The following is a 21,997-nucleotide window of genomic DNA, read 5'->3' on the forward strand; positions in this document are numbered from 1 at the left end:
TCATGAGAATGATGGTTTTAGCTTCATTCGCCTCTCTCGTAGCTCTATTTGCTTCAAAAACAGTAGCTTGTTGAGGAGTACGCACGTCCTGACTTGGCTCTTGGATCGTACTCAGGATCCCATCAGCCTTAAGATGCTGGCGCACATCACGGACCCACTTGTGGTATCCAGCGCCTGTTGTCTCTAGTGGAGCGAAGCTCAACTTGTTCAGGTTACTCATCCTGAAAAACAACAAGAAAATAGGGTTAGTTTCGGAGTGAAGAAGGCTACCACGAAAAACTATAAAATTTCTGGTCGTAGTCGCTTCCAAGAAATTAGGGATTTTCTGAGCGTAGTCGCTTCCAAGAAAATCCGATTCCAAGAAGGGTTTTTGGATTAGATCGAAACAACGATGTATGTGGTCGATCGTTTTCTTCTCAACAAACTCTAAGTTTGGAGGACTCTACAAGCTCCAAGCTTGGAGTGAGCACGAACCCCCACAGTTCGGCTATTGGTCTCCCCTATGAAGAAGAAAGGGGGGTAGAAGAAGGGATGCTGGAAGTCCCCGAGAAAAGAAGAAGAAATTGAAAAACTTCAAAAACAGGAACTTTTAGAAAAGTTTACCTTGAAAAATAGCCAGAAATCTTGACCGGAAAAGTTGTTGGCTGGGCAGTGCAGGGATACTGCAGGGTCGCTGCGAGGATACCGCGAGGTCGCTGCAGGGGAAGCTGCGGGGTCGCTGCGGAGATGCCGCAAGGACTGAGGAGATACCGCGAGGGTGCGGTGTGCGCTTGCGGGGAGCAGCGAGCGCAGGTGCGCGTAGGAGCTGCGAGGGATTTATTGTTTTGGTTTTTAAGGCTAGGGTTAAAGCTCGTGCTGATAACGTGTTGTAGAGAAATTGAAATTGAGAGAAATTCGCTGTGTATTCTTATTGATAATAGAGGCCTCTTTATATAGAGGATTACAATGCATAGAATCTTTATCATACAAGGAAAGTAATCGTACATTGAATAGGAATCTAGATCCTTCTAATTTAACCCTATTACCACTAGGTCAAGTAACCTAGGGTTTGGGCCAAACACAAATTAGGGTTTACTTGAACAAAAAGGAATTTAGCATTCATTTGTGACCAAGTTTATTGCTGCCTTTACTTCAGCAGATATTAAAGTCACTTAATTAACTTCCATACGCTCCTGCATCACTTTCCACTTTCTACTTCCCAGTTAGCTTTTCGCTCTATCATTCACTCATTTACTCGTAATAGCTAGATTTTTTGTGCTATAGTTAGGCCTTGATCAAAGGCTTATTCCCGGTCTAGGTTTTTGCGAAGTTCTGCTCGTCCGGCGGCGCTCACGGTGGGTGAGGGTCTGCCTCACTGCCGATGGGCTGCTGCCGGACGGGAGTTTGGATGCTATTTGCTCAGGGAGATCTAGAGAGAGGCTTTGAAACTCAAGGTTTTGGAGGGGAGGAGGTGGTGAGTTCCAGACGGGATCTCTGGATGTGACTTCGTTGTGCAAGGATGGCAGCCTTCGGCATGGCTCTGCAGATCTGAGTGGCAGCGGGGTCTGAAGGGATGAGCGGCAGCAGTTCTAAGGAGCTGTGCAGCGGTGCAGACCGAGATGATTCGGCAGCGGCTTTCGGAGGTGTGGTAGTGAGGTGGTGCGTTGTATACCAGGTCGGGCCGGCGCAGTTTTGAACGGGGAGGTGAGTCGGCGCGGCAAGATAGGACGGATTGCTGGTGGCGGGTGGTGCTGCACGGGCAGACGCGTGAAGATGATGACCGGTTGGGCCTTGCTCCAAATCATGCTGGGCCTTAGGGCTTTGGGTCTCTCCTTTTTGAGCTACCCTATTGGGCCTCTATGTTGGGCTAGGGCTTTGCTCTTGGCCCAAATCTATGTTTTTAGCTTTTTGTCTAATTACAATAAGTTCCCTTATATTAGGAACCTAACGAGTGTCTTTGTTTTAGTTTGTCTATTTGCTATGTTTTTTCATAGCTTATAGGCTCGCTGTTATGCGAGCGATAAGTTCTAATATAGTTGGTCTATCCTATGTATCACTGTGGCTCCTCCACGAAGTCTTGTCTGGCCATTGGTATTTGTCAGCGGATGGGTATGTAATGACCTTCTTGGCATGCGCTATTATCAATGGAATTACCATTATTTCAAAAAAAAAAAAAAAGCTAGATTTCTAAATTAATGTCTTTTATAACAAGATGCTAATTTGCTGTAACATTGTGGTTATTTGATATTACGGTCGTGCTGTCTCGCAATGCCTATCTAGTAGATATTGTGCACGAGAAATATGGGCGTGTTCTAAGCCTTGACTCAATTCAACGTGGACTTTTTGGAAGGATTTTGATATCTTTGTTTTCGATACATGGCATTGGGGTGAATCCTAGTGCCTTAATCATTTTAGAGGTGAATTCTTGCATAGATAAATAATTTTTCGAGAGGCCTGAGAATAATTTCTACCATTCTAGAGTTCATTAAATAGTTATGGCTGGTCAAGCAGTTAATCAAGATGAAATGAATAATGAGATCTAGCAAGCCATTGCCAAGAAAAATAGAAAACTTAATATCTCTCAGAGAAGAAAAACAGAGCAGGCTCAAATTCTCACTCAAGGTTAAAATCAAGTCTAATACGCATCCTAACATGCATCAATCAATTTCCAATCATCACACTAATCTAACCATCAATTGCAATAATACTCTAAGCATGATAATCATGACAATCCATTAGCAACTACTTGAAATTTAAAACTAATACATGCTTAGTATCCTCTTGTAACCATAACATTTTTCCGTAAAATTCAGTTTCATCATTGTCTTTGGAATATTCCTAAGACACAAAGAAAATAAACCTAATTAGACTTTTTTGTTTTTGTTTTTCCAAATAAAAGACAAAAGATTAACAACCTAAAAGTAGCAAAAGTTACAATTTCCTTCCCTCCACTAACATTGCCCTCAATGTTTGACCAATGTTCACATGCAATGAATAGAACTAAGTATAGAAAGAGAGAGAGAAGAAAACAACAAAAACAAATATAGTTAAGAAGAGTAGAGAATGCTCCATCTTGTAGACCTTCTAATGCAGACGACCTTTAGAGAATAACCGATGACACCAACCTTAAGGCAATTAAGCCTTGACTTCCTCACGTAAGCTCTAATTCGAAGATGCTCCAATAATGCTCCATTGTGCTGTAAACATTCGGGAATAAAATTGTTGCAAAACTAAATTTCAGCAAAAACTTTGCAGACGACCTTTCTGATCGAGACATTATTAAATTAGTTAAATACTTAAAAAATGATCATTATGTAAGAAAACGAATATTGAATTCTTCAAATCTTTTTTACACTGATATGGATTAATATGGAATTCTTTATCCAAACAATATGGAATTCTTCATATATATATATATATTTTTACATAGTAAGAATTCTTCAAATCTTCATAATTCATAAATTAATATTTAATTCTTTTTCGTAAGTAAAAAAGAATAAAATTTGATATTAAAAAAAAACAGAAAAAAGAAAAAGGAACAAAAAAAAAATGGCAAACACGTGCATCGCAGTCATAAATCAAGAGGTGCCCTCCCAAGAGGAGGATCATGGGAAATTGAGAAGCACAATCCTCACTTCTTAACTGCTCACCAAACGCGTCGCTATTGTAGACACGCCTACCAGCTAACCCAAATTGACGTCTCCAACAAAACTGTAAATCACCTTCGGGTAAAAAAAAACAAAGAATTACTCCCCGAGGAGATCATGAATGGACGTTGGGGAATTATGCATGATTGGATAATTTGCCTTCTCTTTTTTATTTATAAATCAAGAAAAGAAAAAAAAAAAGGTGGCAAATAGTCAAATACAAAGAGCCAAGGTGCAATTTGCAAAGCAAGATAAATATCGAATGGCGCATATTTCGATGTGTCCCTGGTCCTAAAACTTTGTCCAGAACCCATTACAATGTTTCAGTTTCACCACGATTTCTGACTTGGGTTCTCACAGTTCTACTCTTTAGTCTAATCTAGTCTCACGTATAGAACGTCTGTCTTCTCTGTTTTTTGCTGGGTTGTAAACTTTGGAGTTCACAATGGCTGTGGCTATGGCTTCTTGCAGTCTTGGGCTTAGCTTGAATACTAGTAATTCTAGTTTGAAGAAACCACTTGTAAACCCATTACCAACTGGGGCTTTGCTGGAAGGCTCCCCTGTGTTTGGTTCTAAAAGCATCAGCATTGTTCAGAAAGGAAGGTATGGTGTTTATTTGATTGGAAATTACTCCTTCTCTGTTTGCTTTAATGGGTATGTTTTAATTCTATCAGATATTGTTTACAGAAATTTCATTGCTTTAGCAAAGTAAATCGTGAAAAAATGCTGTTCATTTTTGCATTTGGGCTGCTTATGGATCTCCTGTTCTCCTGTCCTACCAATAGAAATCTTTTATTTGTTTTTCAGTTGAGCTAATAGAAGCGTTTTGTTTTGTTTTTGGGTTCTTCATTTCATGTAAAGTTTCTGGTACCCCGAAGTCTTAATTATATTGATTGGTGATGCCTTGTCTAATTTCAGATTATTATGTTTTGTGTGTGAATTAATCACTTGATGCTTCTGTGTTCTGTATGTATTGAGTAGTTTCTGGTCCAAAATCAAGTTTAGTCATCTTTCTGTTCTGTTCAGAAGTATTTACAGTCCCACAGATTAGAATATAAACATAAATTGCACAGAGTTTGGTATGAAATTTTGGGGACATCAGGTTATCATTAGTATGGTTCTGATGTCAAGTATTTTTGCGACTGCTCTTTTTGACATAAGTTGACAAGTTTTGATTAGAGGTTGTGTAAAATCATGTCTTTTGAGCCCAAGGCCTTGATTCTGGCTCAAATTCTAGGTCCCCGAACCGCATTGAGAGCTGATAGACGATATTGGGTCGTAGTGCTCAAAACATTTGATTCTCGTATCTATCTTGTATTTGTATTAGTTATCCTGATGGAACATTCTTGAGATATGAAAACATTTAACTAGGGTCTTTACGGTTGCTATTCATTATCTTCTAAGTGTATCTGCAATCCTTGACAGATGGCTATCATCATCAGCTTCAATAATTGCACAAGCATCATCTGCTACAGCTGTGGAGGTATTTGACAGGTTTAATTTATACTAGGTCATTGTTGAGTATTAATTTTCTGAAACCTCATTTTTTTCTGTACTTTTTATGTTGAAAATAGGATGGTAAGCCAGATGAAAGTGACGTGATTCCAGTTCCCAAAGTTATCATTGACCAGGATTCTGATCCAGATGCAACTGTGGTGGAGATAACCTTTGGAGATCGGCTCGGGGCTCTTCTTGATACTGTATAGTGCATCACTTCCTGAGTCTAGTTTCCTGTTCCTGCGTAGACTTTTGAACATTACTGTGCATGATATATCTTCATCTTTATGTTTGAACATGTCATATAGCATAGAGTAACTATGATTAACTTGGGTCACAGATGAGTGCGCTTAAGAACCTGGGCCTGAACGTTGTCAAGGCCAATGTGTTTCTGGATTCTTCTGGAAAGCACAACAAGTTTGCCATTACTAGAGCGTGAGTATGCTTTACATTTGTAGATGACCTTTTCCCCTTTTGTTGAGTATAAATCCATCTATCGCTAGATTTTTGTTAGTATTTGTCAATCTGTGGTTGATGGCAATGATCTCTGTTATTCTGATTTCCTTTTTCATGTTTTTGCAAGGATACTGCATACCTTTGGTATAATATAGATCTCACTATAATTAATTTACAGAAGATAAAGTCCTGAGTTCATAATAGATATAATTTATTGATAGTTATATGGTCTTTTTTTTTTCTTTTTTCTTTCTTTTCCTTTTATAATTGGAAAGGTTTTATATGATTAAGTTCAAACCTCTTTTGCTGTGATTTCTTTAGCAAATATGGCCGTTTGCACTTGAAATACAAAATTGACTTTCTTATGGAAGCACTAATTTTATAGAATCCATGGATTCGGGGGTAAAAAGCAGTGTTCCTCTGTAGCTGTTGCCTGTCACATATAATTCTACTGATTTGGTGCTTGGGCTTGTTTGCAGAGATACTGGTAGAAAAGTAGATGATCCAGAGTTGCTTGAGGCTATTCGTTTGACAATTATAAATAATCTGATACAGTATCATCCGGTATTCTTTCTAATTATTTGCTTTTTCCTTGAGATAATATTTTGTGGAAAACTTGTTTTAGGATTTTCTGTAGTTGTAAGCTTTCTTACTGCATTAATCTGTGGTCCAGGAATCAAGTTCCCAATTAGCTATGGGAACAGCATTTGGAATTGTGCCACCACCACAACAGGTTATTAAACTTTAAATTTGTTCTTCATTAGCGTATGCAAGTATCTGCTTAGATTTCTCTGTCATGGAACAATAGTTGCTGCAATGTTTGGGTATTTGAGCTTCTCATAGGTAATACATACACTATCATGTTTATCTTCCCCTCCTCTCACCCCCTTCTCATATTTTCATGTATGTATTATGTAATACATACGGACAGTATGTGCCCTCGTCTTATCTCTCTTTCTGTAGGCACCCTTCTTCTGTGCACTCTGACACTAACTATAGTTTTTGAATTCCGGCATCCGCATAGTACATGTGTTTCTTTTTGTCGTGGTGATTGGTAATGTTCTCATACGAGACTCACAGATGATGGCCTTTTCTTTTCGTAATCAATTCTCTGCTTGAGTATCCATTTCCTTTCTCTGTTTAGAGTTCACTTGTAAGGAAAGGAGGCCTTGACATGATATTTGTAAGGAAGTTCAATGATATGTATTTGTTGTGACTGCTAAGGAAGTTCATTGACCATGGTAGATTTAATATCATTTCAATTGAATGTGTTTCCATATCTTGTTTTGCATGATGGCAACCCATGAAATTGTATGCATGAAGCAGTGTTTATCTGTTACTATAAAAGAGCATGTACATTGCAAAACTTCTTTCCATTTCAAGTTTGTGCTTAATTCCTCAGGTTGATGTGGATATAGCAACCCGTATACGCATTTATGACGACGGCCCCAACCGAAGGTAATTGTGTGCATGTATCTTGCGTGATATGATGGGCTTTCGCAATCCAACAATCATTGCCCATGCGATAATAATTCTTAAGGCATCCATAACAGCATCTGTGATGAGTGACATAATGTTTGCATGAATGTGATCATGAGCTAACATGCTTTTTGTCTGTTTCTCTTTTTTGTCTTTCTTTTTCCTTCTTTTCTAATCTTAGATTTCCGCAGTTTGCTTACTGTGGAGTCAGCTGATCGCCCTGGATTACTGGTGGATCTTGTAAGGATTATAACTGACATTAGCGTTGCTGTTGAGTCAGGAGAATTTGACACCGAGGTGTGATCCTTTCTCACCCTACCATTGCTGCTTTGATATTTTTTCCCGTTCATTCTTTGCTATGTCCAAGCTAATATAAGTTCATCTGTAATTATTGACTTGGACCAGGGGATGTTGGCCAAAGCAAAGTTTCATGTTAGCTATAGGGGTAAACCTATCATCAAGCCTCTCCAGCAGGTAAGCTTACAATATGGAAATGTTTGAGCATTGGATATATTGTATAACCAGTTAATGTAGTGAAAGTTGAACTGTTTTCTATTGGAGAAAGTTCTGCCATTCACCTACTTTATGTCCTTTCCCCATACCTTTTGCTTTATTTTTCTGAAGAATACTGGGGACTTCTAGATATCATGGGTACAATATGTTATGAAAGCTAAGCTTGCGAACGAGACTAGCTAGTGGAACCTAACCTTATAGTCAGCCAATACCATTCAAGATGGTGCAGTGCATAGGATTTATGTCAGCCATTATGCCTTACATACCGACTGTAAGGTGTTTATTACCAATTGTTGCAGGTTCTTTCAAACAGCTTGCGTTACTTCTTGAGGCGACCATCGACTGAGGAGTCGAGTTTTTGAGCCATGTAGACCACATTGATGAAGTATACTTGGAATTTCCATACGATTAAGCTGATGGAAGTTCTTGAACATTGTTGTAGTCTCTCAATTCAGTTGAAGGATGTCAGAAAATTAAAAAAGATGAGAGTCCAGACATGTAAACTAAAAATTTGAGCTTCAACTGTTCAACTTCTATATAAATGTACAATGTTATCATCTAAGCTCTTGTAATTTTATATCATAGAAAAATGAAATGTTAAGATTTATCACACAGGAGAGGTTTTCCTAATTTTGGCCAAAAAGAGTCCTGGTTTGGTTGCAAGGGCAGCTTGTCCAACTTTTGCACATGTTTTTCTTTTCAGGGGTTTCTGCTTTTTGCTCAAAGATTGTTCCCTTTTATCGCATCCGCTAGTCATCCAGGCTGCCTAGATGATCCAGCATCAACCCAATCATGAAAATTAGGGAACATAAGCACTTTCCTAAATCCTAATGTAAAACAGGCTAATTTATGGTACATTATTATATCGATATATCAAGTAGACTAGCTCGATACAGATTATTATGAGATCAAGTCAAGCCAGTCTAGTTATGCATAGAGTCAATCTCCTCTATATGAGATTTACTCGGCTTGATTATATTGGTACATTAATGTACCATAGAACTTTCCATATAAAAGATGCAAACTTTCTCATGACAGAAGTAAAACCTTTTTGCATAGTTTAATTTAATAGCTTAAAGGTAGGAGAATTTTCAGGTCAGTTTGGATCAATTGCTCGGGTTGATTATCAAGAAACCAATTTCTTTGTTAACAGCAAGTATATTTTGACATATTTTACACGAGGGAATACAGTTGCTGATTTTATATATATACTAGCAACGTGCCCGCGTTTCTCGCGGATGATATTATGATGTTAATGGAAAATAGATCGACTAAATAGTGGTTGTTTATTTTTTAGGCATAAAGTAGTGGTGGCTTGGCTATTTTTTTAATTTACTCTTTTATTTATTTATATTTTATTAACTTAATTTGATAATTATGTTATTGAAAGGTATTATAGACACTTCAAAATTTAGTGAAGCCCTTTGACACTAAAAGAGGGCCTCCAATTATAGTAGTAGAGATATATATATATTTTTTTTAGAGAATTTGGGTGTCAGTCCATTAATTCAAGGATGGTTCTAGTTAGACCTCCTGATTTGCTCTTTAGACATCCCATCCTAATTTTTTTCAATAAACTTCCCATTTTGCCCTTATTTATATTTTACTTTTTATACCTCCTATATGATTTGCCTAGTTTCTTTGAACATCAGTTCTTTAACCTTTCTTTGATCTTTGTAAATAACTAAACTAGCACAGTTGTGATTGAAGAAGACAATATTCTCAACTTCTCTTATCTTCCTAAGACTATAATATATATGTTGCTATCTACAGGCCGCTCTTTTGAAACCACCCATTCTTAAACAAAAGCTTTCTTCTTCATGCTCTCAAAAATACGAATTCAAAAGAAAACGGAAAAAAAAAATGCCAATGCTAAACCAGATCTATTCCAATGGATGCAGTAATAGCCTTTGATATTCTCAAGGATGCCACCAAAGTCGTTGCCAAATTATCGGCAAACCCGAGTCCTATGTGATGATTTTGCTCAATGGGATTGTGCCGATTTCATTTGTGGGCACCAAAGAGCCGGTTGCGTATGGGGAATTGATCTCCATTTAGGGCATTAGACCGAGTGTTAATGGGAAGCTGATTCTGGAGACCATGCCAAGGTCTATCACCTACTTCTATCTCTAGTATAGTTCATACATTGCCATGTTACAATGTGAAGCACCATGCCAAGGTTTATCATCAAACCATGATGGATTGAGCAGTGCATTCACGACATTTTTATTTGTCAATGGGTTAAGAACAATTGCAAAGGGATGAAGTGTTTTTAGGAGACGACTCTTGCTTTTCAAGTATTCATCCTATTCATTTTTTTTTTCCAAATTATAAAAGAGGGGTAAAATAGAGATTAAATTTTGACAAAAATTTAGATAGGTCCAAAGAGCAAATTTGGAGGTCTGAATAGAATCACCCTTAATTCAAAGTAGATAACATTACAAAGAACAACTCACTCAAAAGAAAGAGTTACGACAAGATTGAGTCATTCTTAGAGACCCTATGGCCGAAACCAAATGAAGTATAATTGGGGCAACCTAAAATGTAACATCATCCTAAGATTAAGACCAAAGTCTGTAACTTGACACTACTAGAGGAAGCACTGGAACGGAGCCAAGCACTAACCCTAGTTTATTTCTTGAAACCCTAGGAGGCTAACCCTAGAGAACATCAGTTGCTGATGTTGATCAACCGTATATGTCTATATGACATGTACATATGCCCATCCTTGTATTTGGTTTTTGTCAATTTTGCTTTATTTGGTCAGCCATAAACTATAATTGATTGAATGGAGTATACATGGTCCAAAATCAGAGTCCATAGTTGAGGGAATGGAGTATTTAATCGATAGATCATGCGTATATGGTCATCCAGAAACTGTATATCTTTATATCTTCAACTAGAAAATGACGTACATGCTGTAACGGCCCCATAACAAAATCCTCCATTGGGAAGAGAGAAATGGATAATAAGGTATGGTCATGTTATCCTCTCCAACCCTATATACATGAAATCCAACTACATGCAATGAAAGCTGCAAAAATACAAGTGGACTATCCTGGCTTTGAAAAACACAGTGGTAGAGAAATGGCAACGGTCTTTGCGAGAGGAGCACAGACCATGAACACCATGTTTTTCAAGTAAGCATTCTAGCTAGCTATTTACATCACTTACATATGGATCGTTCATGCTTTTAACAGATGTGTTGCGAGGATATTTAGGATTTTGGTTTCGGAGATGCCTTAGAAGTTGGAATAGATTTAGGATCTTTCATGTCTGGTCGCACACAGCTACAACACATCACTAGTAGGAGAAGCTGATTCGAGTAAATTGGGTGACCTGGATTACAGGTCGCCAAATTAGTTGTAGAACTAGACTTGATATTTTAGGATTTGAGGCGCATAATTGAAATGATTTGTAACTCATGCATTGTGAAATGCTGAGCATGTAACTCAAAATCAACTGATCATTAGTGCGACCGACTAAACAAAACCAAATTTTTTAAAATAGCAACTCTAGGAAATTGTGGTAAAAGCGAAAAATCTATAATATACATTGCTATATGCTCTAGCTAACGCATTTGTGTGCAGGCCGGTGGGGCGAAAAGCTTTCCATAAGAAAAGCACTTCCGCGGATATGATAAGAGAAACCAGGAAGTTTGAAGGTGATGAAATGAAGAACAAGAGCCATATGGGTATGGGATCAGAAAATGATGGCAATATTTCCTGGGTTCCCCATGAGAGGACTGGGATTTATTACCCCAAAGGCCAAGAGAAAGTGATGGACGAAATTTCTCCAGCAGCTGGCAGGGATATGGGTGTCAATTGGTTCACTTAACTAATTTCCTTTAACCCAGATTATTGAATACATAATATCTATATAAATAAAATGCAAATGCATGCCACATCCTTGATCAAGAGAAATTTGTTCAACTTCGCATCATAAATCTAACTCGGCATATATGATCTATATGGAAAAAATCGGTAGGAGTTTCACACTTGGAAGTCAGAATTATGATATCTCATTGTTTTAGTCACAGACACCTTAAAGAAGTGAAGTTGTGAACATAACGTGTTTACTTGTCACAAACGAGAGTGAAAAGGTATAGAGTCATATGCCTTTTCTTAATATGTGACTCTTCTTTTTTGAAAACGAATATGTGACTCTTCTATCATCACGAATTTCTGATTCTTTCTTTGTAAGTAAACTTGCATTAAGGTTACAACAGTTTTCGTACTAAAGTTAAAGTTAGCTAGAGTTTGCTTGTGATTGTGATATAGATTATCGAAATGGGGTATATAGAGTATCTCTATATTACGCAAATGAGATCGAATTTTTCAAGGCAATAGTTTCAAAGTTTCAATTGATTTTTACATAAAGTCTGTAAAAAGTTCCCAATTCACATTAATTTAGGAGGAACCTCATTTCAATATTTGAGGACTTTAGAGTATTATGAATTCAATCAACCTTTTTAGTCCAGAGTACACAGAGAGAGAGAGAGAGAGAACAAGCCCTTTAGTAGGTATACATAGCCCTTTACTGAGATATAGAGGGCAAGATTTATCAATTTGCTGAGCCAGCAGCAAGCTTTGCTCTTAACTCCTTCCGCAAGATCTTGCCAGATGGTGACTTGGGAATGGCTTCGATGAAGAATACTCGATTTATTCTTTTGTAGTATATAACCTGCAAAACATTAATGAGTAGCAATTTAGATTCGATCTCAACTCAAATGCATAGGTAGCAAGCAAGGCAAGCATTGTCCCAAAGTTAGACCATTAATACTTGTTTTCCTTCTTATATTGGGACATTGGGTTTTAAACTTTTGATGTGCAATGTATATGCACCAAGTTTTGGGGTGGTTGTGAGTTACTTACATGTGATGATAAGGAGAGCATTACCCCTAGTTAGATTTGGGATGATCATGGCACACCAACTTAGTGGCGACAATTGGCTTGGTAGTTTCCTTGTTATAGAAAACTTGGTGTGATAAAAATGCAAAGACATTTTGTACTTTCATGATTATGTTTAACTGATAACTTTGTTAAGTGACAAAAAAATGAGTTGTGAATTCAAATGTTTTAAATTTAGACATTTAAGTGCATAAATGATATTCCGTGCTCATTATATGATATATATATTTTATACGTCATTGCATTCCTGACTTTAACCTTAAAAGATTGTACCCATGTGATTGATGAGGTAGTCGGCTGTGAGGTCTCTATCTTGTAGAGATGAGAAGGAAAAAAATTGCATGCGGAAAAGATAGGAAACAATTTGAAATACTAAAACTACTAACAATATTCACCTGTTTTGAAATAAATTGCTTGATTTCATCCTCCGTGATCTGAGATCCGTTTGACCTCACCACAAAGGCAACCGGAACCTCGCCAGCAGCATCATCCTTCATTCTGAAATTACAAATTAATTTGCCCACATTGTTAATGTAAATTATAGACCTAGAATACATATACGTCTTATCATATAGCTTAAGCTATAACATCATAATGTGATTAATGTCAAAGAAGCTATTGTATGTGCCAATTATATAAAACGTTTCAATCAAAAGTTATATGACTTACGGGACAACTGCGGCATCAGAAATGTTAGGATGGGTGACGAGCAAGGCTTCAAGCTCAGCAGGAGCCACCTGAAATCCTTTGTATTTGATAAGCTCCTTCAGTCGATCAACAATGAAGAGCTCTTCATCATCATCAATGAAGCCTATGTCACCTGTGTGTAGCCATCCTTCCTTGTCTATCGTTGTGCTTGTGGCCTCCGGATCATTAAGGTAACCTGAACAATTGAAAGTCACTAGTCATTATAACAATCATTTTTTTTTTTTGGCATTGACATTATAACAATCATTTGAATAACAAAAAATATTGGCCCAAAAAAGTGAAAAAAGTTGGCCGGTTCATGATAACAAGCTTTTTTTACTTTTTGATTTTATTTTAAGAAAACAAAATAAGGGTTAACTCCTCAATCTTTTTCTCCACTCATATATTTTCTTAATTTCTTTGGTGGGGTTCATATGTAGACAGTGAATGATAATGATATTTTATCTTCTTTGATTAACAAATAATATTAAAATTCACTATGCTCGGAGCATTAAATGTTTCAGACTTTTGAATTGTTAAAACCGGAGCATCAAATGCTTAAATCAGTATAGAAGTTCTCTATAATAATTTATCTATGAAATGAATTTTATGAATGTTTGACTACTTGCGAACTATTAAAGAAAATATGAATTTTGAGTAGCCACCAAAACAGGATATGTGAATGAATCTGAGCAAGAATGTTGTACTCAAATGTGGCATATCTTAGGGAAGAACAATTCAGGATTCTCTTAATCAAATTATTTATAATTATTGAAAGATGTGCATGGAAGGTGTTGTTATATGTATGTGTAGTAACAATATACCTTTCATGATCTGGTGGCCTCTGATGCAAATCTCTCCAGGCTGGTTGCGCGGCAAAGAGGCACCTGTTTCAGGGTCTACGATCTTCATTTCTGCATTTCTGACCACAGTTCCGCACGCACCTGGTTTTACCTCAAAGGGTTCTTTTGCAAATGCCAATGACATTGTCAAAACCGGTCCTGCCTCCGTCATCCCATAGCCCTGAAAGTAACATCAGATTAGGTCAGATTTTCAATCATCCCTTTCCGACCTCCTATACAACAACATCACTAATTCTAAACTTATCAAATATATGATCAAATACTAGTAGTAGGCATGTCACTATCTTACTCTCACTGGTTACATAAAAAATTTAAAATGAGTTCACGTTGAAAAATGACCAAATCTTGGCTTTTTGGTTGAAGAAAATTGCCACTTCCTAGCAAGTAGCAATACAATACACCAAAATAAAGTTGGTGAGTATAGTTATATCATTAAATCTAAGAACATGTCATAGTCTTCACAACTTTCTTTTAGCCAGCTTAAAGATCTGATTAAAAGCCACCTCTTATGTTGAAGAGTCACCATTCATTGTCATGTCATCACCTACAATATTATTCTACATATTTGTCTCCCTTCCTTAACAACTGTTCAAACGTTAGGTAAGCCCCCGGATCATGATTGAATTTAGTTCTTTATGTGGAAAATATAAATATAATACGTACCTCACAAGGTAACAATAATTTTTTTGGTCTCCCCTTCTTTGGTTGGCTACCAACCGCATTAGGTCATGACATATATAATTACACCCCATTTTACATGAGACAATTTATATCCAACTTTCCATGTATCTTTCATTTCTAATTTAGAAATACTCAATAGTTTAAACGTGACAAGATTTACAGTGATTTAGTAATTTAGTTTCTGTTTTCTTGGGGGGGGGGGGGGGGGGGAGGCCGGGAGCTCTTAAGATTTTATCGAAAATGTCACGGTATAATAAATTTATAACAGGTTAAACCTAATATTTAATGCGAGATTTTTCTATTTTATTTTTTAATTATTATCGAGTGCTCCGCACAACTCTAAATCCCGTCTATAACCCTTTAAGATATCTCCAACTTGTCTAAAAACTTAATTCAAAAACTCACCCGACGTCGTCTTGACCTTGAATATGATTAACATATATTTTTACAACAGAATACAGGTTGGTGCTTAACATACCTGACCAAGCGTTACATTGGGAAATTTGGCTCTGACTGTGTCTTCAAGCTCCTTCCCCAACGGTGCTCCTCCACTCTTCAGCACCCTTATCGACCCCAAATCGTACTTGTCGAGATCGGGAAACTTCGCGATCGCCAGAACAATCGGAGGCGCGATCGGCGCAACACTAACTCTATGCTTCTGCATGAGCTCCAAAAGAGAAACAATTTCAAACTTCTGCATCACCAGAATGGCAGCTCCGGCTCTCAACCCACATAGCAAGACCGAGTTCAGCGAGTAAATGTGAAACAGCGGCATCACGCACAGAACGACGTCGTCGCTGCTGTAGTACAAGTTCGGATTCTCTCCGTCAACCTGCTGAGACACGCTCGTCACCAAGCCCTTGTGCGTCAGCATCACCCCTTTCGGCAGCCCCGTCGTGCCGGACGAGTAGGGTAACACCACGACGTCGTTCGGGCTGATGTCAACGTCTGGCACGTCGTCCTCGTTGGACTGAGTCAGTTCGGAGAAATGGAGACAAGACGAGTCGGGTGGCGGGGAGTCAATGCACATCAACTTGACTTCGTCGCATGACAGCTCTTTAACTTTGTCGTAATAGCTAGCGAGAGTGATGATCAGCTTGGCTTTCGATGCTTTCGCTTGTTTGGCGATCTCCGCTGGAGTGAAGAAAGGGTTGGCTGCGGTGGTCATGGCGCCGCGGAAGGAGGCTCCCAAGAAGGTGAAGACGAATTCGGGAGTGTTGGGGAGGAGGAGCATGACGACATCGCCTTGCTTGATGCCGAGCTTGTTGAGGCCGGAGGCGACTTTCCGGGCTGTGAGCTCGACTTCGGCGTAGGTGTGGATGTCGCCGGTGGTGCCATTGATGATGCAGGGCTTTGAGCTGAGGTGGGATTTGTTTTGGAAGATGTAGGAATGGAGAGGGAGGTGGTTTGGGATGGGGATGTCCGGGAGCTTGGAGCGGTAGATGATGTCGCTTTGGGGTGTTTCGATTGCCATTGGGAGATGGGATGTGATAAAAAAAATGGAGGAATGAGGAATTGGAGGAGCTGCTGGCGGAAGGAGATGACAATTGGGATTTATATTGATCCACAAATGTGGGCAAAGGTGACAAAGGTGTTGGGGTTGGTGGAGGGATTGAGATGGAATTACAGAATTGTTTAAGTATGAAAGTGGAAAATGAGAAAATGTGTTTGTGATTAACCGCCAAGACTTTGGTCATAAAAATAATTTTGATCAGTAATTTAAAAAGTTTAGATTACGAAGATACAATGCGGAATTTATAAAAATAAAATTATTTCGGACAAGCACATCCAATCTAATCTCGACAAGAGTATTTTTCAACCGAAGACAATGTCAAACATCAAGAATGAAATATAAAGTTACTACTTACCGGCACTAAAATTTGCAATTATGCCCCAAAATTTGAAGGAAAAATAAATGACTGGGGTTGGTGATTGGATCAGGTGGAAGAATGAGGATGTGCCTATGATGGCGTTGGGTTGGTGAGAGTGGGTTTTGGGTGGCGGTGGTGGTGGGGTATATGCCATTTTCGTTGAGATACTTTTCCATTTCTTTACTAAGTAGTAAGCCTTTTACCTACCACTCGGATGACGAAAAAGAACGCAGTGCCAGCATGGGTTGCTGCCCTTCACCTACTACGTTTCTATGCCACTGTTTCTACAGTGTTTTGATTTGAACCCATAAACTGCGACTACTTGTTTCCAATTTCCCACCAAGAGCTTTCTTGTTTATAACGTTTTATGTTTATAAGTTGAAGCTTAGCCCAATAGCTTTCTGTGTTAAGGGTTTTATCCCAAAATTGCAAGAAGCATAACGTATTAGTCACACAGAGAGCATTGCTTTTGTCGTTTTGTTTGGAATGTTTGCTTGTATTTCGGGACTGTTATATTGGCAAGGAAAGGGTGAAATGCAGAGTAAAGAGGTTGCTTATTCTCGTCTATTGAGGGTAACCATATATCAACCCCAATTTGAAACTAAATTTATGGAAACGCCTACATTAGTTATATATCAACCTACATGCAAATTGTATTAAATAAGGGCAATGATATGGGCTTCAATGAAGCCTAAGATTTGTAGTCTCAATTCTAAGTGTTATGCCATGTAAGCAAATATTAATTTTTATTTTCAATTTCACATAATATATCTAGCCAAATCATTTTTTTTGATAAGTCAAGGGGGCGTCAATCCATTAAATGTAAGTGTGGGTAACATTACAAAATGACTCACCAGGATCTCCCGGCTACGACAAAATTAAGCCATGAATAGAAACCCTAAAGTAAAACCCTAGAGAATCTAAGATAATGTTACCTTAGAGTGAAGCTCTAAGTAACCAGTGACCAGTAACCTGACACTACTAGAGAAGGCCCCGAACACAGTCAAAAGCCTTCTCCAATATATTGAGAACCCAATAAACTTAGTCCCCAATCCATCTGGATCTCAAATACGGGCCCAAAAGTGGGCGGGCCTAACCAACACAACCCACCCAGAACCAACGGGCCCTAAAGTAGCCCATGACATCAGAAAGCAGGCCCAGGCCCAGGCCCTTGAAGAAGTGCTCAGGGCACCCAGACCACCATCCCAACGCCGCCACGCTGAGTCACGCCACCGTCGGAGTCCACCATCTCCATCAGCCTCTGCGACTTTCGTCCTCTAGCCAAATCATAATCCTGCAACACCAATTTTACTCTTTTATATTTCCTTTTAGATTTTAGGGTTTGAATCAATGACATTAATAAATTTAATTAGATGACGAAAAAAAATATTTTGTGTTAATAGCAGCTATTAATTATGTATCAATTTAAGGGATATGTGATGACAGGACCCGCCCCGGATTTCACCCTGAAATCCGAAGTGGCACTGCGGGGCCCACCTTAGAAGAAATTCTACCAAAAATTTGGCAGAACTTCCCTATGGACTACCCAAAACCTGTAAAAAGACATTTACACTTCTACACCATCCATCCTTATTCTCCTGAAGCCACCATGCTCCCCAAATCTCAACATCTCCTATTTCACAAGTATAAATCTCAATCTAATAACATTCATCCCACAGGTTATCAGAGTAGTTCTAATATAAAAGGTAAACAAGGAAAACATGGATAAAATAGATACGCGAAAGCTCTGCTGTTGGCTATGCCTCAACTCCATGTACGCTCGACCCCAACTAATCTAGCCTGCAAACTGGGCATTTGAAACCGAAGGGCCCAAGGGAAAGTAATTCAAAAACACGTTAGTGTGAGTGGACAAAAATAAATAATCGAGATAATTTAAATAAAGCAAACTTGAATATTTTCCCACGTATTTAAACTTACAAAACCTCGATGCATGCAACGTTTATAAAACATATTTCTTTAAACTCTGAAATCTCGTGAAAACATATCAGCCCTACTGGTTAAGAGAAATCGGACTAGGCCCCGCTAGTCAAGTAATAATAGGATATGGGGAAGAGATATCACCATACGGGTAAAGAAGCCCCTTAGGCTCTACCTACCCTCGACTGCCACCCACACATAGATTGTGTGAGGAGGAGAACTAATAACCTCGACTACCACTCACAAACACAAAGTAAGTGAGGAGGAGAATCCTCGACTGCCACTCACAAACACAAAGTAAGTGAGGAGGAGACACTAACAGAAAGACCCGAGTATGGTGAGGAAAAACATTCAAAAACCAGTAAATTCATAAGGCTTCCCCACATTTCTCACGAGAAAATAAGCATATTCCAATGACGTGGCCCCGCACGCCAAAATATTCTCAAATTCATAATCGAGATAAATCATAATTAATCTCCGAAAAACAATTCATAAATCCAAAATCATCATTAAGGCATTCCCAATGCCAAAACTGAAAGTCGATAAATAAATAAGAAAAAATATCTCCATTGAAATCCCATTTCGAAAATCTCTTTAAAATCTCAAATCGACGAATAGAAATATAATCAATTCCGGAAACCACCTCGGAAAATAATTCGTCGAAAATCATTAATAAAATCGTAGATCATACTTTATTTTGAAATTCGCAATATCCTCTTTAAAACATAGAGCCAAAATCATTATGAAGCTATAACCGAGATAAAACATAAATTTGAATAATACTCATATATGGAAAATAAACAATTGAAAGCTCAATATCCGATGAATAGTAACACAAATCCATTTCACAAATCATAATCAAGGTAAAGTATATCGAGAATCATCCTTGAAAGCAAATCCGCAAGACCAATCGAAAATCAAATTCTGAAATTAAATTATATGCTCGAAATATAACGTGATAAATTAAATAAAGCATTAATTCAAGAAATAAATGCATGCATCAACATTTAAAACAAAAGTCCACTCACAGTACTATTTAGGCGACCACGCATACGGATTTCATCGTCAAGCGGTAACTCAGTATAGCGCCCTGTACACAATTATATTCCATGAATAACAATTCGGCAATTAAATACGATTCCAAAATCAATCCTCTTAAGTCAACATCTCCATTTCCTTCTCCGATTCAACTCAAACTTTACCACTAACACCATTTCATTAATTTACAACTTCTAGGGCAGATTCGAAAGAAATCCGACGGTCGGATTCTCGTAAATCAATAACCAAAACTCTAAATTTTCAAAAAAATCATAATCGATTAAAAACTCCTCCAATCTTCACCAAAATCACATTTATAAGCTCTATACCAAATATAGGATTTTACTAGCTAATAATAGAAGTTAAATCACTGTTCTACGCACTGCCACGCACCTCCGATGGCCACTAAATTTTGGCAGCAGCTCCATCTCAACCTCCTAAACACTTCTCTCAACTACCGCGAAGCCAGAAAACAACTAGAACTGCCTCAACAATTATGAACACAGTAAACCCAGATTATGAACAGTGAGATAAAAATTCAAACCTTCGATTCTTCCTCCAAGCTTCAAATTGCTGCCAAAATACTTGGAGAGCATCATCTATGTCTCACCACTACAAATTTGATCAAAAGCCACGTACAAGAATGTGCCTTTCCCAATACCCACGATTAACAGTGGCTATGGGTAAAGCAACGTTGCAGCCACTCTTTAGAGAGTCAGTGCGCTGTGGAGCAGTTGCTTTGATAGAAAAGACACGCATGTTTTCTCTCGTGACTTGGTTTCAAATTCAGACATGTGGGACCCATGCAAGTGGCTTTATATTATTATCATATTCTTGTAGTCACATTTGCTTGTTCGCGTATTCTTTCACAAAAAAATTAAAAAAAAAATATTGATGAGAAATGAATTATCGGATATTCAATTTCAACTTCACTGAAATACAAACATTAACTTTCATACTAATTACAATACATCAGTACTTTTACTTCTACCTCTACTGCTACTTCTACTTCTACTTCTACTTCTACTTCTACTTCTACAGATCCAAGTCTCTTCTGCAGTTCTGCTCCATATGAAAATCTTCTCAATGTTGTCACCTGAAGCAACAATCAAACATCAATTGGAATCCTCCTCATTGTTTCTGATCATAGACAGGAATTCCAGCTTAACCAACCATCAGAGGAAATACTAGATTAGATCACAATACATGGCAAATTGAGAATTAGAAAATAGATTCAAACTTACCCGAGAAGAATTTCAAACAAATCCTAGAGAAAGAACTGAATTTTACGCACAACGCACCTGAAGAGGGATTGAGGAGATGGTTCCATATACTCTGATGCGTCGGTGACTGATATGAACAATAACACCACTGACAGAAATCAAAGCTTAAGACATCAAAATAAGCCAAATATCTTGTAGCAGATCCAACAGAACCCAGATATGAACAACAATACCACTTATAGAAAAAAAAAAAAAAACGTGAGCACATATAGATTCAGTCTAAATGAGAAGTAAAACAAAATGACCCACCATTCATAAATCACTGTTTTCTGTTCAAAGATTTCATTGACTGCATGAAAAACTCTCCACAGATCTAGATGAAAGCCCAAGCTCCAGTTGCTAGCTGAGGAAATGAGGTAAAGTCAGAAATTTTTTTAAGCTCTGAATTGCTTATTTTTAATCATGAAACAAAAAATCCCAAAAGCAAAGAGACAGCCACTGAACTAGTGAGCTTCTCTGATTAGCAAACAAACTCAACAAAGTCTAGAAAGATTGCAGCTATATCTTTAGCTCTGCAATTTTTCTTCTATTCAGAAAAAATCAAACAGAGAGAGAGAAGCAGGGGAAAAGATAAGGAAAGAAAAAGAAAGAAGGAAATGAAAGGCTACAAAACGAGATCCATTTGCGGATCTGCATAAGAACAGTAAATAAAAGTTGGGAGTGCGAGCCGCGTCCAATTTCTTATTGCATTTGTCGAAGTAAGTCAGCTTTATGTTGAAGGTAGGGCCACAAGAGCTTATAAAACCATAAACTATTCTCAAGTACAAAAAAAATACTATAAACTATTCCACACCCACTATTATGAACTGTTACTGGAATGAATAGAAACCCAAATAGTAGAAATGCCAAAAATTAAGCCCACCTCCATAATTGTTTCTATCCGTGGCATAACAAGTGTGGCCTTAGCCCATATTTGTTGTGGTGTCTCAAGGCGCTTCCAATGGACTAAGATTTATCGCCGGAGGTGGCGGGAATCGGGAGATATCGGCGTTGACTCAAAACTGCTACAGTAACCGTCCTCTTCTTCTCGTTGTTGCACCTTCCAAAGTTCAAATTAAGCTACCAAACCAACCCAGAAATGAAGAGAAGGAAGAGATCTTTCCAACGATAGCTTATGCGTCAAAATCCGTCGCTGGATGAAGGAGTTATGGCCGG

The 21,997-nt window shown here is 38.1% G+C and overlaps 3 protein-coding genes and 1 long non-coding RNA gene across 4 annotated transcripts; 2 read left to right on the top strand and 2 right to left on the bottom strand.

Annotated features, from left to right (window-relative positions):
* The first annotated feature begins 3,892 nt into the window (after nt 1-3,892).
* On the top strand, nt 3,893-8,183 carry LOC133724938 (ACT domain-containing protein ACR11). Its single transcript, XM_062151859.1, has 10 exons — nt 3,893-4,229; nt 5,052-5,109; nt 5,201-5,326; nt 5,464-5,558; nt 6,059-6,143; nt 6,253-6,312; nt 6,982-7,037; nt 7,250-7,355; nt 7,464-7,532; nt 7,871-8,183. Exons 1-10 carry the CDS (start codon nt 4,072-4,074, stop codon nt 7,931-7,933), a joined length of 876 nt encoding a protein of 291 aa, XP_062007843.1. The 5' UTR covers nt 3,893-4,071; the 3' UTR covers nt 7,934-8,183.
* Nucleotides 8,184-10,484: 2,301 nt separating this feature from the next.
* LOC133745836 (uncharacterized) lies at nt 10,485-11,597 on the top strand. Its single transcript, XM_062173996.1, has 2 exons — nt 10,485-10,711; nt 11,162-11,597. The coding sequence occupies exons 1-2, from the start codon at nt 10,533-10,535 to the stop codon at nt 11,406-11,408; spliced, it is 426 nt and encodes a 141-aa protein (XP_062029980.1). The 5' UTR covers nt 10,485-10,532; the 3' UTR covers nt 11,409-11,597.
* A 307-nt stretch (nt 11,598-11,904) lies between these two features.
* On the bottom strand, nt 11,905-16,248 carry LOC133724937 (4-coumarate--CoA ligase 1-like). The gene is made up of 5 exons (XM_062151858.1): nt 15,191-16,248; nt 13,993-14,191; nt 13,151-13,364; nt 12,877-12,979; nt 11,905-12,254 (listed from the first exon to the last, which is right to left on the bottom strand). Exons 1-5 carry the CDS (start codon nt 16,184-16,186, stop codon nt 12,135-12,137), a joined length of 1,632 nt encoding a protein of 543 aa, XP_062007842.1. The 5' UTR covers nt 16,187-16,248; the 3' UTR covers nt 11,905-12,134.
* Nucleotides 16,249-20,512: 4,264 nt separating this feature from the next.
* Nucleotides 20,513-21,506, bottom strand: LOC133739595 (uncharacterized). Its single transcript, XR_009860696.1, has 3 exons — nt 21,092-21,506; nt 20,861-20,930; nt 20,513-20,655 (listed from the first exon to the last, which is right to left on the bottom strand). It is a non-coding gene; the product is annotated as an uncharacterized LOC133739595 (long non-coding RNA).
* Between the last annotated feature and the right edge of the window lie 491 nt (nt 21,507-21,997).

Source organism: Rosa rugosa, chromosome 1 (assembly GCF_958449725.1).
Source record: "Rosa rugosa chromosome 1, drRosRugo1.1, whole genome shotgun sequence".
Classification (NCBI taxonomy): Eukaryota; Viridiplantae; Streptophyta; class Magnoliopsida; order Rosales; family Rosaceae; genus Rosa; species Rosa rugosa.

What these genes read in the sequence shown, in the direction of transcription:
- LOC133724937 (XM_062151858.1), bottom strand. Translation starts at nt 16,186, where the DNA reads ATGGCAATCGAAACACCCCAAAGCGACATCATCTACCGCTCCAAGCTC. An exon ending in CCAATGTAACGCTTGGTCAG is followed by an intron (nt 14,192 to 15,190) that starts GTATGTTAAGCA and finishes TGTTACTTTCAG; the next exon opens with GGCTATGGGATGACGGAGGC. An exon ending in AGCAATTTATTTCAAAACAG is followed by an intron (nt 12,255 to 12,876) that starts GTGAATATTGTT and finishes AATGTTTTGCAG; the next exon opens with GTTATATACTACAAAAGAAT.
- LOC133724938 (XM_062151859.1), top strand. Translation starts at nt 4,072, where the DNA reads ATGGCTGTGGCTATGGCTTCTTGCAGTCTTGGGCTTAGCTTGAATACT. An exon ending in AAGTTTGCCATTACTAGAGC is followed by an intron (nt 5,559 to 6,058) that starts GTGAGTATGCTT and finishes GCTTGTTTGCAG; the next exon opens with AGATACTGGTAGAAAAGTAG. An exon ending in TTGTGCCACCACCACAACAG is followed by an intron (nt 6,313 to 6,981) that starts GTTATTAAACTT and finishes TTAATTCCTCAG; the next exon opens with GTTGATGTGGATATAGCAAC.
- LOC133745836 (XM_062173996.1), top strand. Translation starts at nt 10,533, where the DNA reads ATGGATAATAAGGTATGGTCATGTTATCCTCTCCAACCCTATATACAT. An exon ending in ATGAACACCATGTTTTTCAA is followed by an intron (nt 10,712 to 11,161) that starts GTAAGCATTCTA and finishes ATTTGTGTGCAG; the next exon opens with GCCGGTGGGGCGAAAAGCTT.